Genomic DNA, 16398 nt, shown 5'->3' with positions numbered 1-16398 from the left:
GCCCAGGAACGAGAGCGCTACTGTATACGCTATAGCCGCAGCTGTCATGCCTCGCTTAAAACTGAAACACACTCTTGCCCTGTGTGGTAAACATCGTTGTCTTTAAGCTTCAACTGCAAAACACTCTCGCACTGTGCAGTGAACATCGCCGTTTTCATAAAGTTCCATCTGCATGTACCGCTCCTTCATCTAACAAAGGTAAAAACTCCATACACATATGCCATCCCGCTAAAGACAGAAACCGCAGCAGTGCCAGAAAGGCTGCCGAGAACTTCGAACAACGAGAAGCCAGAGTAGCCGCTTGCTGAGAAGCTTACCAAGCGCGGAAGCGAGCCAAGATCGAAGCGGCAGTAGCAACTGCGGCAGCGGCCGATGGCTAACGCTTGTGAAACTTGGTTCAAGGATAGTTGAAACTGTAAAATTTTTTATGACATGCTCTGGTCCACGCCACCCATGAGCTAAGAAATACTTTCGCATTAAAAACGAAGCACTGTAGAACCTGCGCAGGATAAATGCGAAACGTTGATTCTGCTATTGCGACATAGACGCGTAATCATTTTTATGGCAACATGGTCATGTGACTGCCACCTGACTCGATGACATCATGACGTTTTGAAAGTCATTCTGGTCGTGTAACTGACATGTAATTTGATGATGTCATTACCCTTTTTGGAAGTCATGTTAGTCATGTTACCTTGTCACGAGAGTTGAGGATGCTATCATACTGCTTAGTGACTTGAAGCTATCACCTTTTGCAAGTCATTATGATTACGTGACTATCACATAACTTGACGTCATCACTTGTTTGGAAGTCATCCTGGTCATTTGTTTAGATGACGTCACCCCCTTTTTGCTAGTCATCCTGGTGATGTGACTGGATGTCGTTGCCTTTTTATTTACGACATACTACTGTTTTTAGTTTCATATGATTCTTATGACTGTCACGACACTCATGGCGTCAAGTCATTAATGTCATATGAATTGGTGAAGTCAACACCAAATTAATTGGTGAAGTCATCAAATATAATAGTAACAGCATACTGCACATCTCATTAACTTCATGCTCACAATCACTCCCTCCCCTCTAACTCTTGCGATTACGTGACTGAGACCACTTTTCGTGGACACATTTTGCGGGCAGCCTTTACGTACAACTTCCGGCCGCAAATTTTGCGTCGTGGGCCATACAAGGCTTTCGCCTTAACGAGGGCGGGACAGTTGCGTTGCGCCGACCACTGCAGCACAAGGCACCCTACGCGGCACTGGAGACTTTCAGCTTAACTGAGATGTACTCGCGCAGACGTTACTGTGTTACGGGACACACCTACGCACGCACAGTGGCCACACCTTGCACCATTCCCGCGTCTGCGCTACGCTGTTGTGCCGGTGGGGTTATCACACAGTAGCCCACCGTCAACAGGGTTGTGCCAGTGGACCCCGCAACTGCCACCAATGTTGTGCCGGTGGGATTATCACACAGTAGCCCACCGTCAACAGGGTTGTGCCAAGGAGTTGGTAACGCAGCGCTCGTCACCCGTTTCGTGAACGAGGGCTGTTAGCTCCCTGGGCGGTAGCGATGAATCCGAGTCGGCGTTGGTGAGATGAAGAAAAGGTTTTATACACTATTTACAGGTACTCAAACAAGGAGTTCGGCTCTGGGGCCGAAAGCTACCATAGCCGTACGCGACTGTTCTCGCGCAGCGACGGCCGGGGAGATTCCGCCGCGTCCGCACTGTCAGGGGGCGAACTGCTCCTGATGGACGCTCGTGACGAACTCACACTCGGAGTCTCGAACGGAAGCACTTGAGACTCCGTCGCCGAGAACCGTTGACGCTCAAAATGGTCCAATCCGACGGCAGCACTTTCGCAGGGCCAATGGGAGAGCTCGCTGCGCTCTCGCTTCAAATATGCCGCGGGGCGAGAAGGGGTTCTCCGTCAGGGCCACGGCGCCGTGCTGTCTGGACGCTCAGCTCATGTTGAAACACGTCGCTTCACTCCCTTTGGTACGGCTCGCCTCCAGTGCACTGGTGCTTTGCAGAGAAGCATCCAGAGTTTGTGACGGAGGCGTTCGCCGAAGAAGTTTGGCGTCCGGCTGAATTTCTGGGCGGCTTTGGCCAGGCACAACAGCACCCCCGCCATCAGACAATGCGCCGGGAAGACGAGCTGCTCGCATGTGGCTCGGATGCCGGGCGCGCTCGTTCGCCAGGTTCCTCCAAGCTCACGTACAGTGTCCGGGCGCCAGGTAGCCTCACGTGCCTCGGGTTCCAGTCGCCAGGTCAGGATCTCTGCCGACAGCCTGGTTGCCGGGGCACGCCGATCAACTTCGCTCGGGTCGCTCCGATGCCCTTGCCACTCGCCACTGGTAACGTTAGACTGTTCTGCGGCTTGCGAAACCGACCGACAACAGGCAACACCCAACACAAGCAAGTACCCTCGGTCACCCGTCAAACACCAGACAGAGGCAAAATTTCAAATTTAATTAGCTAAATTGTTGTCCCCTTTTTGCTCCCACTACAACAAGAGACAAGTGTATAGGATGCAGTGAACAAGGTTCAAACAACAATTTTGCAAATTAACGATACTATAAATATCAAGGAAAATTATTAATCAGTAATGGAAAAGAGTATCCTTGAAATCACTTGGACCGTAGACCACAACTGAGGAAGCAAGGAGGTCATTCAATTTTGCCCCGATCTGCCTACAACATTACCGTTGGCGACGAAACGCTCGTCTTAGGTAGCTATGTCTCAAATGCATGACTGAAAGCATCAGAGTTCGCATTGTGCTGCTCTTTTCCGCAAGCGGCAGAATGCGTAGCAGTATTCGGGCGGTTTGGCTCTCCTCCCTCCGCTACAGCCTCGGCTGTTCATTTCTCTACGAGACCTTTCTTTCCACTTTGGGTGTGAAAGAACAGACGTGCACAATTTGCTCGCTTTGTTGAACGATCTGTCTCGTTCCTTACGCTTTGCGCACCAATCGCGCATTTTCTCAGCACGGGTGCATTTGTGCCGCTGGGATCGCCGCTTGTTTTCCTTTCGTGATCGTTTGCGTTTTCTCACCTTTCGATGAGAGCATTCTTTCATGCACCTGCCTTTCCGCTCTTTTCGGCGGCTGCACTTGAGTTTTTGCTTTCTTTCTTTTGGTGCCAGCTCTTTCAAGCTCCCGGTAACCGGAGCGGGTATGGCGCCGACATCGTCGGAGTGCGGTGCCGCGCCTACATCGCGGCCAGCAGCGCATGACTCACTGCCAGTCGCGTCCGAACAAGGACAAGGCTCGCTCACGCCAGCCCCCAAGCTAGGCATATCCTCTGCAGGCTCGCCACTCAAGTTACACTGATCTGCCACTGTGCCGCATTGCTCAGCGCTAACCGGCGCACGATCACGTTCGTCCGACAGCTGCGGCGCTTCGGATCGCGTGAGGTCCATGTTCTCACCAAGGTTGTTTTCGCCAATACAATTGAGCGCGTCAGGACAGGAAGATTCATGGCTCCTATCTAGTCGCTCGCTGTCGACTTCACAGGTGTGGTTCTCGACAGCGTCCGCGTCATGGTTCTGCCTTAGCTGTTCAACACTCGTGGGCTGCGCAGTTTCTTGAGCGCCACTTCGTTTTTCCGCGAGTGATGATCTACGACAACGCTGATCTCGGACATTGCCAGTTTGTCGTCTCCTAGGTTGACTACATCTCCGCCACGCTGTACAACTTGCTGCTTCTGAGGAAATCGCCAACGTGTCGTCTACTAGCCTGACTACATCTCCGCCATGCTGTACAACTGCTGCTTCTGAGTTGTCAGGTGGTTGATTTACTGCCAGGTCGCCACTCTCGATTGGTGGAATCGGATTGCTTACAGCTACGTGAGGCGGCGTGCAGGACGGTGTCACTGCGGATTTCTCGCCGATGGAGTCGGCTCCAACCGTCTCAGCTGCCAGTGGCTCGACCAAGGTAACCCCAGATACTTCCGTTCGAGGCTCGATCGGCTCACTGCTGCGGTCGCGTTGCTCGGCCGCTTCCCCAAGCTTGGTCTCATTCTCAGGTGCAAGCACAATTTGCTCCGAGACTTCCTGACTGTCTAGCCATTCGGTTACATCGGCTTTCAATTGATACGCCAAATCGAAGAACGTTTTGGTACAATTTTTCTCACGCCGATACCTGTCCCCAAGCTCTATTGGTGACAGCCGATGTCTTTTCAGTAAAGACTCTTTCAAGTAATCGTAGTTTTTCAAGTCAACGCCTAACACGCGCTTGATTTCTTCCGACACCTCGGCGGAGAGAAGAGCCACCAATTGTTGTGCCCAAGTATCTCGCTCGAAGCGCTTACTGTTGCAGACACGCTCGAAATCTGCCAAGTACTCTGCCATATCCTCGGCAATGAGGAATGGTTGCAGACACTCTCGCGGCTTCGAACTGTTACCTTGAATGGCAATTAAAGCTTCATGCCTTTCAACACTTTTTTCATCTGCCGAACGCTCGAGCTGGATAAGCTTCTTTAAGCGGGAAAACCGCTTTTCACGTTCATTGCGCTTTTGGAGTTCTAGCCTTTTGGCTTCCTCCTCCCCTTTTCTTTCTTGAATATCATCCCAGGCCTCTGCGGCTTCCTCAACCGTCACTTCTTCTGCCTGCATGATCTCAAGAATTTCCTTTTTTCTTTTTGTTGAGCCCAAATCGATGCCCAACTCATCACAAATTTGGAGAAGTTCTTTGACCTTGTAACTCTCCATCTTTTACCGGCCTCTTGTTGTTTGCCTTTTTAGAATAGAGTACTATACGTTCGCTATCTCGCTCCTAGCAAGAGATGCGCAAGCCTTTCTCACACTGATTCCCCTCTCAGCATCCCTTGGTTTTCAAAACACTTCCTGTAGGCTTGAAACACGCAAGGTTAACACAATGCTACGCTCAGCCTTTCTATAAGCTACCCTGTGTGTTAGAGAAGTCTGGCGTTTGAGGGAAACTTCAGGTACTCACCGCGCCGAGGTGCCTGACGCCGGTCGATCCCGCAGCTGCCATCCAATGTCGTGCCGGTGGGGTTATCACACAGTAGCCCACCGTCAACAGGGTTGTGCCATGGAGTTGGTAACGCAGCGCTCGTCACCCGTTTCGTGAACGAGGGCTGTCAGCTCCCTGGGCGGTAGCGATGAATCCGAGTCGGCGTTGGTGAGATGAAGAAAAGGTTTTATACACTATTTACAGGTACTCAAACAAGGAGTTCGGCTTTGGGGCCGAAAGCTACCATAGCCGTACGCGACTGATCTCGCGCAGCGACGGCCGGGGAGATTCCGCCGCGTCCGCACTGTCAGGGGGCGAACTGCTCCTGATGGACGCTCGTGACGAACTCACACTCGGAGTCTCGAACGGAAGCACTTGAGACTCCGTCGCCGAGAACCGTTGACGCTCAAAATGGTCCAATCCGACGGCAGCACTTTCGCAGGGCCAATGGGAGAGCTCGCTGCGCTCTCGCTTCAAATATGCCGCGGGGCGAGAAGGGGTTCACCGTCAGGGCCACGGCGCCGTGCTGTCTGGACGCTCAGCTCATGTTGAAACACGTCGCTTCACTCCCTTTGGTACGGCTCGCCTCCAGTGCACTGGTGCTTTGCAGAGAAGCATCCAGAGTTTGTGAAGGAGGCGTTCGCCGAAGAAGTTTGGCGTCCGGCTGAATTTCTGGGCGGCTTTGGCCAGGCACAACAACGCTCAGTCTTGTTTTATCACAGGACTTTAAGCAGCACGGATTAGTGGTGTCCTCATTTCCGGTAGCGGGAAGTTGCGCATGCGCCGTTTTTAGCGAAAAGACTACTATAATTCTGTAGTTGCAGTCGCTCTCCGCCGGTGCAAGTAACCGACGCAAACTTTCTTTATAAATTAAAAGCATTCGTGGCATCGGTGAGGCATGGCGTGCGGCCTGCCTTCATGTCTGCGCTATTGATACCGACTGACTTTATGTAGAAGAATATATATTCTGATGTGCACACCCAATCATCCCGCAGCGGTATAACCACGCAAAAAATGTGCAAATCTGCGAAACCGTACAGGTTACTATGCATTACCTGCCACCGGAATGGCAAGTTATAATGGCCTTCCGACGAATGTGAAAAATGGCATTTATAGAGCGCTTGACCCCTGCAGACTATTTTCTGGGGCGTGCAATATGCCACGCATTTTAATGAGTCGCTGCTCTTTTTGCCTTTAACACGCGCAACCGAAACGGGCTCGGCGCACTCGTATGCACGCCCTGAGCAAGACTGTGCATGGCTTAAAGCAGTGCACAGAGCTGTTGCACGAACAGAGAAAAAAATTAGCTGTGGTTTAGTTTGTGGTTAAACCTGGAGTTACGCGAGAGCTATCTTCATGGCTACGCTTAGGTTCGGCTTGAAAGTAAAGAGATAGCTTTTGCACATAGTAGTTTATGGTTTCAGCTTTATTTATGCCATAGGGGGCATTTTCGACCACTAAGTGCGATGAGGTGAAAACCTCTATCACGCGGTGGTCCGAAGCCCTCCACTACGGCACCTCTTTCTCTGCTTTCATTCCAACTTCGCGATGGCGCGATAATGTAAGCTTCCAGCCAACATATAAGGCTCCGCTTTAAACGATTCGTATGAACGTGCCTGTGTGGCCCAGGGATAACGTGAATGAAAGGGTTTTGGCAGGCTGATTGTGATATCATCCTCCCATATGAAAGGTAAGGCCCGAGTTGGCAGCTCCTGCCGAACGTAATGTCAGGAAGCCCTACGTTCAGTTAGTGCTCCGCCATGTCAGCTTCCAGCTACCACCTCCCACGACTACTACTTCTTCTTCTTTCTTCGTTCTTCGGACAGGCACGGACATGCGCGGACAGGTACGGGCAGGCACGGACAGGCACGAGAAAATGGCGAGGCTGTGGCCAATGTAGCTCTCGCTACAAAATTAGCTGTAGTTTAAGCTCTGGTTAAACCTGGATGGAAGCGGAAGCTTTCGCCTGGCTACGCCTGTGGCCGAATTATGGGTACACTTAATATCCGCCTTTAAGCGTATGACGCTAGTCTATCAGGCCACATATAATGACTTGCTTTAACCAAGTCGTATCAACGTGCCTGCGCGGCCTACAGTAACGTGAATGCAAGGGTCCTGGCAGGCTGTCTGATATCAACCCTCCCATATGAAAGGAGAGGCCGAGTTGGCAACTCCGACCAAACGTAACGTCAGGCAACTTAGGGTCTGTGGAGATGATTCACAGACACACTCGTTGTCGGGTCTTCACAAATATCAGGAACCTCTGAGCCAGGCGGGAACGGGACCGCGAACCGCCGGCATTCAGTCCTGCAGCCACGAAGAACAATCTGCGCGCGCTTGGCAGGTGTGCTGAGGCTGTCGTCAGCTGCCAGCTACCGCCTGCCACTGACCCTACCGACACCTACCGACACTGACGCTGAAGGCCCGAGCTGGCTGGCATAGTGAAGCTTCCGCTTCAAAAACTGGGAGCATTGACTTGGCGCGCCTTGTTAGCCAACCTCGTTTTAGATAGGATTACCATGCTACCAAAGACGCTACTGTCAAATTCAGGAAACAAAAAATGGTTGCCCGTCACAGATCCTTCGTAAGGGCCCTGCAACCGCAATCTCCAGCATATATGTGCACTCTGAAAATGTACTCTTTAAACCTGCCGGCTGTGCCTCATGCTCGTCAGAGTGTCGTCAGAAGAACGGAAGTCATGTACAAGTCCTCAGTTTGCATGTAGATACCACGCAATTTTACAACAAAGGATAGTAGTTGGCTTTGTACCAATTACAAGTTCGATACGCTTCCTATCTGATGGAGTTCAAGGCATGGACGTGCACGGGACACTTCACGCTATGTGTCTAACGGTGAACCTCTGCTAAATGGGTGCCCACGTACGATGACAGCTATTACCTATTTCATTAAGGCTAATTGCATTTAAACTTTATGCTCAATTTTTGCCAAAATCAGACATAATAATCCTTCTCCGTCAAAGGACGTCGCACGCGACGCTTCAAGGCTCTGCATTCGACCAGCAACGAGGTACTAAACCAACAGAAACCTGCAAGTTAATTAACCTATTACAAAGTGCTAGGATGCACTCCGGTCAGCTGTATAAATCTTCCAGTTTTGAAACGTTGTTTACCCAGCGCGCAGTTATTATTTATTTGGTAAGAAACAATTTAAAATTCTGTTCATTCCATCTTCCTTTCGTCAAAGGCAGTCATTAGGCAAAATGTCACATCCTCAGGCTCTAACAAGTACTTTATGAGCTATGAATGTGGGAAACCCCAGTCGTCTCCACAACTGCTAGCGACACAGCCACCATGCTATCGTTTACGTAATGCCTGTACAAGCCCGAAGCTGTAGGAATGCCCGAACCCCACATGGCAACCGCCCATAACCCACTCCACTCCCTCCACATGGGAAGGTGATTCACTGAGCTCTAGCCCGCATGATCAGCAACGGCTATCAGAAGCTGCCACAGTCCTGGCCAGAGGATTTCGCCTACGAGGGAAGGCGCCAAAACACCCTACCGTTTAATCAAATAACCGTTTCTAAATAAAGATGCAGTGAAGATGAGGTTCGGTGCTTACCTGCAGACGTCGACGCGGATGACCTGCTTAGCTGAAGGGTCCCTCTCCTGCAGATTAACCACGTACTTCCACTGGGAGCGGTCGCTGAGCGCCGCCTTTGGAGACACGAACATGGTTCTCACGGGGCAGGCCGGGTCCACCTCGGGAGCTCGCTTCACCAGGTCTCTACGCAGAGCGCCAGGTAGCCTTCTCACAGCACGCCGGACCGAACGAAGAAGACACTCAAGAAGCTCGGTACCGAGTTTGTCATCGTTACTAACCCACGTGCAAAGCAAGTGGACTAAAAACAAATTAAAGAGCACTGCAGAATCTGTATTGGAGTAATGCGAAAGCATGGATGCTGCTGTTGGTTGTTTCTGGTTGCTTTTAGTTGCTTAATTCACTTCTTTTTTTGCCCATTTTAGTCTTTGGTACTTTCAACTGGGCGCCAATCCCTTCCTATGCCCTTTTTCAGCTGCACTTCCGGTTGCGTGACGTCACATCCTCTACCTCACACTAATTCACTTCTTGTTTACCCCTTTTAGTCCTTGGTGCTTTCAAATTGCCTGCCAATCCCTTCCTGTGCTCTATTTTTGGCTCTACTTCCGGTTGTGTGATGTCACATCCTTGACGTCATATGCACTACGCCACCCCTTTCTTTCTTCCCGCTTTCCTTCCCACCTTCCTCCCTTCACTTACGTTGCGGTTCAGGTGTCCACAGAACAAGTGTGGCAGATATGTGATCCAGTTATTCTAATTAACTACCTAATTAACTTATCGGTCTAATTATTTTTAGGGCACAGCATTACGTCACCCTCTATCGATTGAAACTACTCATTGACGTCTACCTATTCCCATTTACTCACAACTGCTGCGGACACGATTTTGCGACACGTTCTGCGGACACGGTCTGTGGACACTGTCTGCGGACATGTTCGTGGACACGGTTGCGGACACGGTCTGCGGACAGAAATCTGTGAACCTAGCGAAGTAGTGCTTTCGCATTAAAAGCTTGATACAGTTGGATACAACCTAATCCCGCAGTGACCACCACACTGGATTCTTTCGGGACAAAAGTGTAGACCAGTGTTAAAGCCTTGCTTGCTGCCCAGACAAGAAGCTAACAATCAGGCGAAAATAAAATTTGGAGAAATTTGACGCCCCTGTATTGTTTGGTATAGTCAAATATTCAAAAATCTGAATTCGTTTGCTGTTGGGGTTGTTCAATGGAGTAATACTAGACGCCATCGACCATGGCCCGATGTTACACAACTACTGCTTTTATTGATTTGTATCCTGATGCAGTCTGTCAGCAGTGTCGCCCTTTTCGAATGCAGGCCCATTCAGAATAAGGCTTAGCATTCCGGCGTTGCCCTCATGGGTAACCCAGCAACAACAAATAAAATTAGCCACTGTAAAAACGATAGAGCCGTGGCTCGAGAGTTGTCTGGACCATCTCTAGACCGTTTCGTCGTCGCGCACACGGTGTCCCTGCTCCGAGATCGTTCTGTGTGCTGCGCCTTTCCTAAAGCCTTTTTCTACAGACACCACGCCTCTCGCCAAACGCGGAGGAGAAAAGAAGGGGAATTTGACTTGCGGATCCATGTCAGAGGCTAGACAATCAGGCAGGAGAGGGAAAACCCTCTGTGAGGGAACCGGAGGACATACCGCCCATTTGGTTGATTGCGGTGGCTGCAACTTCGTTACTGATTACTCTTTTCAAAAAATGTTTGCTGCTTTGCATACGGTGCCGAAGCCTCAACAGAGGAGGGGGGGGGGGGGTTAGTGGACCATGGCCTTTTTAAAAAAATGGCGATACACCTTAACAAAATCATCACCTGCAAAACTTCTAACCCCTTCCCTTACCAGGGTTTTCCTTCCCCTTATTCGTTCTTCATTCTGTAAATACACCGAAAGTGGATCGCTCGAGAGAGAGCTCGGGGGACTCATTGCGAATGCGGTCCGACTGTAGTAGTCACGCATTATGGTGTCGCAGCGCTGGCAGACAAGGACAAAAGGACGAGGGACACACACGACTGCGCAGTTGTATGTGTCCCTCGTGCTTTTGTCCTTGTCTGCCAGCGCTGCGACACCATAATGCTTGACAACCACCACCACCAACTAGCCCAGCAGCATACCCTACAGTAGTCACCTTTTGTGGTAGACGAACGTCGGAGGCAGCACGATGGTGGCGTCCGCCCAATCGTTCGCGTCGTGTGGCGGCTGGTGGTGGGGCGGCTCCTGGTGCGGTTGCTGCCTCCTCTGCTGGTGCGGTGGTCTGCGGTGCTGTTGCTGGCCCCCCTGGTGGTGCAGGCCGCCCTGGTGATGCGGGCCCCCCTGGTGGTCATAGTCGTAGTGCACAGCCGTCTGATACACCACGTAGCTGTCGGTGCGCGGCTGGTCAGGCAGCAGCGCACGATTGGGCTGTGCGTCGCCCAGCCGCTCATCCGAAAACAGCGAAGAAAGGTTGAAGTGCTTGCTTTTGCTGCCCAGCAGCACGTGGTATATGTAGTCCCTGCACAAGCATTGTAGCAGACTAAAATGAGCGACAAAAGTCTATAGTGACGAGATGCGAATTGAACGGTGATGAGGGGCCTGTGCGCTTGATGAGAGATGAAGGGGCGCGTAAAGGAACGCTCAATTTGAAAGGGAATACTCCGTTTGCGCAGAAGGGCGAATTCTGCGGTTGTTTCTGCACTCAAGTCGTAAATGCGGCATGTCATTATTCGTCCAGCTTAAAACTATTTAGAACAAAGAAAAATGTCTGTTTTACTTCACTCAGCGGTTGGATGCGCTCAGTGGTTGGATGCGGATACGGTGTTATTAAAGCTCTCGGTACGTATATATCCAATACATAACAGACGTTCATGCGACATGCTACACGACATCATGCAGTGTTTCTAGCCTCTTTTTTCCGCATCTTGGAAGCTGATCTCGTTGGCTTTCACTGCAACATGTCGAGAGAAATCAATAGCCAAAGTAATTCTCAAAACCAAGCATCAAGACCTTTAGATTTGAACCAATTACAGCATATATGTTTATGCATACTAAAGAGTTTTATTGCGATAGCAATACTGTGCCAGATTTCAGCCCGTCGCGTCGTCTCGGGAAGGGCCACGTTTGACCTTGAAAAGAAGAAGAACCCTCGGTAACCGGCAGCTAATGCTTCCGCTCAACATTCGGTTCAGCAGCATTGAACTCTTCTCACTTATGTGTGGGCTGATAGCTTACACTCTCGCGTCGTACTCATAAAGGATGAGTTTAAGTGTCCCCAATAATGTAGCACCTTACACTGATAGGGCGTGATAGGTAAATAATGTAGAAGGCAAAAGAAGCTTCCGCCGTTGCTATCGCAATTCAACTAGGGTTAACTAGAGTTAAACCACAACTAATTTTTTTTAAAAATGATTCATATATATCTTAAGTGCGATTAGAATGTTTAGTGACAGAAAGCGTTGTGTGTTGAGATTTTTTTGCCAAATGGGCAACTAAGGCCATCATGCGTCAAACACAAAACGATAGAATGGCCAGGACTGTCCAGAATGCTTAAAAACGACCACAAAGTACTACGTCTGCCGACTTCCTTCGCTGATTGCACCTTCTGCGCCGCAAAAGGCTCCAGTAAAATGTTTCATTGTCAAATTTTACGGATATGCGTCCTCAAATGTATCGGAAAATAGGTGGTTGTCCATACATGGAGACATATACCTTACATGCATACACACACGACGGAGATCCGCCGTGGGTGTATTAAGGGCTCTATAATATAGTTCACCGCGGAAGTTTATGAAACAACACGATAAGGGCCGTGAAATTTGACGAGGAAATTTTGAGGACAGGCAAGGAGCTCCTGAAGGGATCATTAACCAAATAGCTAAGCCGAAAAGTAGGGCGATATGAGGTAAAGCGGGATCACGATGCTCTTTCTGTAGATTCTGGTCATCGCACGTCAGGAAACGGGCGAGTTGGTGGCACGCCAAGGCGTACGTCACAATTTCGGTGGCAGGCTTGTAGTCTTATGCATCAGGATGGCAGGGAAGAATGGTGTAAAGCAGGCTTGAAGGTTCGCGTCCATGTCTAAGATCAAAATTAGAATGATCGCGACTGGTATACATTGTCAGCATGTCAGCGAGCGTCCGGTTGAACCTCTCAAGCAGCCTGGTCACTGAGGATGGTAAACCGTATAGTTTTCCGGGGAATAATGCAGCATTCTTCTAGAAGCGCCTGCATGGACTACACTTGGTAAAAACAAGAGGATGACGTCGCGCAAATACTCGTGAGAACCGCCGTGGCGGACAACGATTTGTCGGAGAAGGAAAAAGCCACCAGGCTGCAGCCGCCGGAAGAGCTGTCGTTTCGGCATCGTAAGATAATTCATGGCGACAACAACCCAGCTCTAACCGGAAGTAGAAGACAGCAAGGGCCCTAAAAGGTCGACGCCCAGACTATGAAACGGACAGCCAGATCAATAGCTGCAATGGACCAGAGAGGCCCTTCGGGGGTGTCTTGCGGCGCTGGAAATCAAGGCATGTGCGAAATTACTTTCGTAAAAAGCTACACATTCCACGGCAGTAGTTCCAGTGACGAAATCGGGCATATATATTTTCAAAGCTCCTCCATGAGGAACCTGGGAGTCAGTGTAAAAAAACGCGCAGATTTTAGAGCTTAAGTGGAGAAGAATTTCGAGCAGCCATAAATAAGGTTATCTTGGAAACTGGCAGGCTTGCCGCCGAAGTGAGCGTAAGTGTGCTGGGGTGGTGCAGCAGGGCAGAAGATCAACGAGAAGAGAAGAAACCCAGGGGTATTTATTCAGTTCCACAGTCATGCTTGGCCGGCGTAAGAACAACAACACGGGGTCAGTGCTAAACATAGTCGCATTCCGGAGGGTAGCGGATACCGGGAGGGGGCGCCAGAATCACTGTGCTTGCGCCCGGAGTGGTAGACGACGCGAATTTTGTACTCTTGAAGGCGTAAGGCCCAGCGGCCAAGGCGATCCTCCGGATCCTTCAAGGACGAGAGCCATGTACATATAAAGGGTGATGATGGGTAACAGCGTCGAACGAGTGACCCAGGTAAACGGGTGAAACTTGGTTATGGCTCACAGAATGGCCAAGAATTCGTTTTCGGTGAGAGAGAAATTGATTTCGGTCTTGGAGAGTGTGCGGCTAGCATAGTCAACAACATATTCGTGGAATACATTGCTTTTGCTTGGCAAGTACAGCATCGGTGCCGACGCCGCGCCTCTTTGTTATCTCGGTTTGTGCATGTGGCAATGGCGGTGAATGGGTGGTTAAGTAAGCAGCCAACGTCTAGGGTCAACTGGGCGTTAGTGGCGCGAAGTGAAATCTCAATGAGCGGCGTCATACCTTTCTTGATTTGTCCAGGTTCGCGTCTATAATCGACAAAGCAGGGCCGCCAGTATCAGCGAGAGCACACGTCCATGAACACAAAAATGACATTGGAGGGCGACGTCGGAGCTAGGCCTCCTGTAGAATTCGACGTATACGCCTAGCTCTTGTCACGAGAACTGCTCTCTCTAGTTTTCCGCTCCGAGAGCAGCGGCGAGGGTGACCGTCGGTTGAAGAAGTGGGGGCGTCTCAGCTTGGCTTTTTCGACGTGCAGGGCATCCATGATATGACCTTGGATGGCATGCTGAAGAGCTGGAGTAGCGCTGGTGACAGGTCCCGAGTTCCAAACACGAGCGCTAGTTGACGCACTACCTCTTCGCGGATTGTTTCATCACCCGAATTAGCTCAGCCCCTGCACCCCGCCCCTAGTGACAAGGGCATCAGCGGGCAGGACTTCAGACTGGCATATAGTGCGGCGAGTGAGACGCGTTGCATGCGGAGTTCCTCTTAGTTTTAGCGCAAGCTGATTACGTAAGTAATTGTGCCCGGCTATTTCGCAAGAAGCATTCGAAATGCTTCTTGGTTTGGTTCGGTTTTTTAACGCGTTTAACGCCTAAAAGCCAATCAGGCTATGAGGGACGCCGTAGTGGAGGGCTCTGGTAATTTATAATGATTAACTATTATTAATTAGCTCTAGGGCCGAAACATTTTCTTTAAATTGCGGAGCGCGGATCCGAAATATCTCGAACATATCTCCTGCACGGTCTTTTTTTCTTTTTTAGCATTTTCCCCGCCGCGGTGTTTGAGTGGTTAGGCGCTTACAGAGCCGACGACCTTGGTTTAACCCTGGCCACGGTGGCCGCGCTTTGATCTATTGGCGAGTGCAAAAGGCGCCCGAAAGCGCACCGTAAAGAACCCTGATCACCTAAATTAATCTGGAGCCCTCCACGGCGCCCCAGATAAGCCATGTGTCGCTTCAGGGCGTTAACCCCCACAATTCCCCAGACCCATCGCTCCGTTCACGCGTGCACCGACGATGAGTGATTTAGGTTCACCGGCTGACACTAGCAGCACGGGTGACATGCTGTCAGCCTCCTGCTGTGTCACGTGCCACGTGCAAAGCTATTCAAGATCTCGCTGCAAAACTTGAGGACGACCACGTGCACTGACGTCCAATCTGCGATCTATTCCAATTATATTCGAAGTCTGATTCCATTTACATTCTTATTTTGCTTTTATTCCGTTTCTATTCGTGGTCGTTTCTTTGATTCTTTTTTGCTGGGTCATTCTTAGCCCGGCCTCTTCCTACTCTTTCTCCTACAAATGAAGAGAGAGAGAGAGAGAGAGAGAGAGAGAGAGAGAGAGAGAGATCTCCCTCTATCCACCTACCAACCATAGAAGGTGATGTGCAGGGGGTGCCTCCTGCCACGGTCGGCAAGTTAAGTCTTTGCAGAGACGTCGCTACTAACGTCGACAGTTCTCGCCTTCATGGTACTCCTAATTCTAATACATTAAAACTGATTAGGATGTTCCCGCAACGTGTTCGGGCTTAAAACGACTATTAAAGTTTTTACATAATAAATCTCAGCTAATTAATTCATTAGTTCGAATTTTTAAACTAACCTGGGCTGCACCACCCAACGGCAAACAGTATTTTGCTGGCTTCACACACCTGCGTTTAACATTGTTTTAAACATTGGCTCAAGTTACGTGCAACACACTCCGCAAATAACGAAATTGCAGTTTAGGCCGCACATCAAAGCGCTCATATTCTTCGCCAGGTGGCATGGAGACCGAGACGCCCATACTGAGAACGGACAAGGGTGGCGCTGGCTGGACACGTATAAGGTAGTTGCGGTGGACGGTACAGCTTCTTTGTATTGTAAGCAACTTCCGCTCCAAGGGGTTTAATAACAGGAAACAAACACGCCAAGCCCAATAGCTCGCAATCTCCTCCTGCCAACACTTAAACTCATTAAAAGAGTTTTTGACGTAAATATTTATGCATTAACTACAACCACCCGGAAGCACGATAAAGACGTATTAACCCTTATTTTCAAGCCAGAGAGAGAGAGAGAAAACTTGGCACCAGTGAGCGGAAATCATTGCCATTGCTTAAAGCAGCCCTCAGACTCAGACGGCAAGTTGGTTCTGGAAAAGGTGCACGTATCTATGCGATGAGCGCGAATTATGAACTTAAAAGCATTTCTTAAACAGCGAGAGTGAACGTAAGTGCCATCCACGCTAGTGCATGAGTTTCGAATATGTTATGACGTCGATGTGCACCATGAAAGCCAAGTCACCATTGTCCTCTACTGAAAGCGCAGACAATTATTTCGCGCGCAATTATTATTTCCATGTCCAAGCGCGAAAAGCGGCGGACCTTCGAGTGCGCAACGTTCACGAGCATCATTTTCAATGCCATTCCCCTTCCGAGCCACGAATCTGCGAAAAAGCTAAAGGAGTCTGTTTTCATTTTATGCTACCGTCTTTGGCTCCATATTACGGTA

General features: G+C 50.0%; 1 protein-coding gene across 1 annotated transcript in view; it reads right to left on the bottom strand.

Annotated features, from left to right (window-relative positions):
* Positions 1–16398, bottom strand: part of LOC146204767 (uncharacterized) — a 91196-nt gene that overhangs the window by 7077 nt on the left and 67721 nt on the right. The window contains exons 3-4 of the mRNA XM_084586556.1: positions 10693–11055; positions 8562–8726 (exon numbers count right to left, since the gene is read on the bottom strand). Of these exons, the coding sequence (XP_084442682.1) occupies positions 8562–8726; positions 10693–11055 (528 nt within the window). The remainder of the gene's footprint in view (positions 1–8561; positions 8727–10692; positions 11056–16398) is intronic.

This window comes from Amblyomma maculatum, chromosome 1 (genome assembly GCF_055883805.1).
Source record: "Amblyomma maculatum isolate TAMU_Amacu chromosome 1, ASM5588380v1, whole genome shotgun sequence".
Taxonomy (NCBI): domain Eukaryota; kingdom Metazoa; phylum Arthropoda; class Arachnida; order Ixodida; family Ixodidae; genus Amblyomma; species Amblyomma maculatum.
This window is presented reverse-complemented; position numbering and strand designations above follow the sequence as displayed.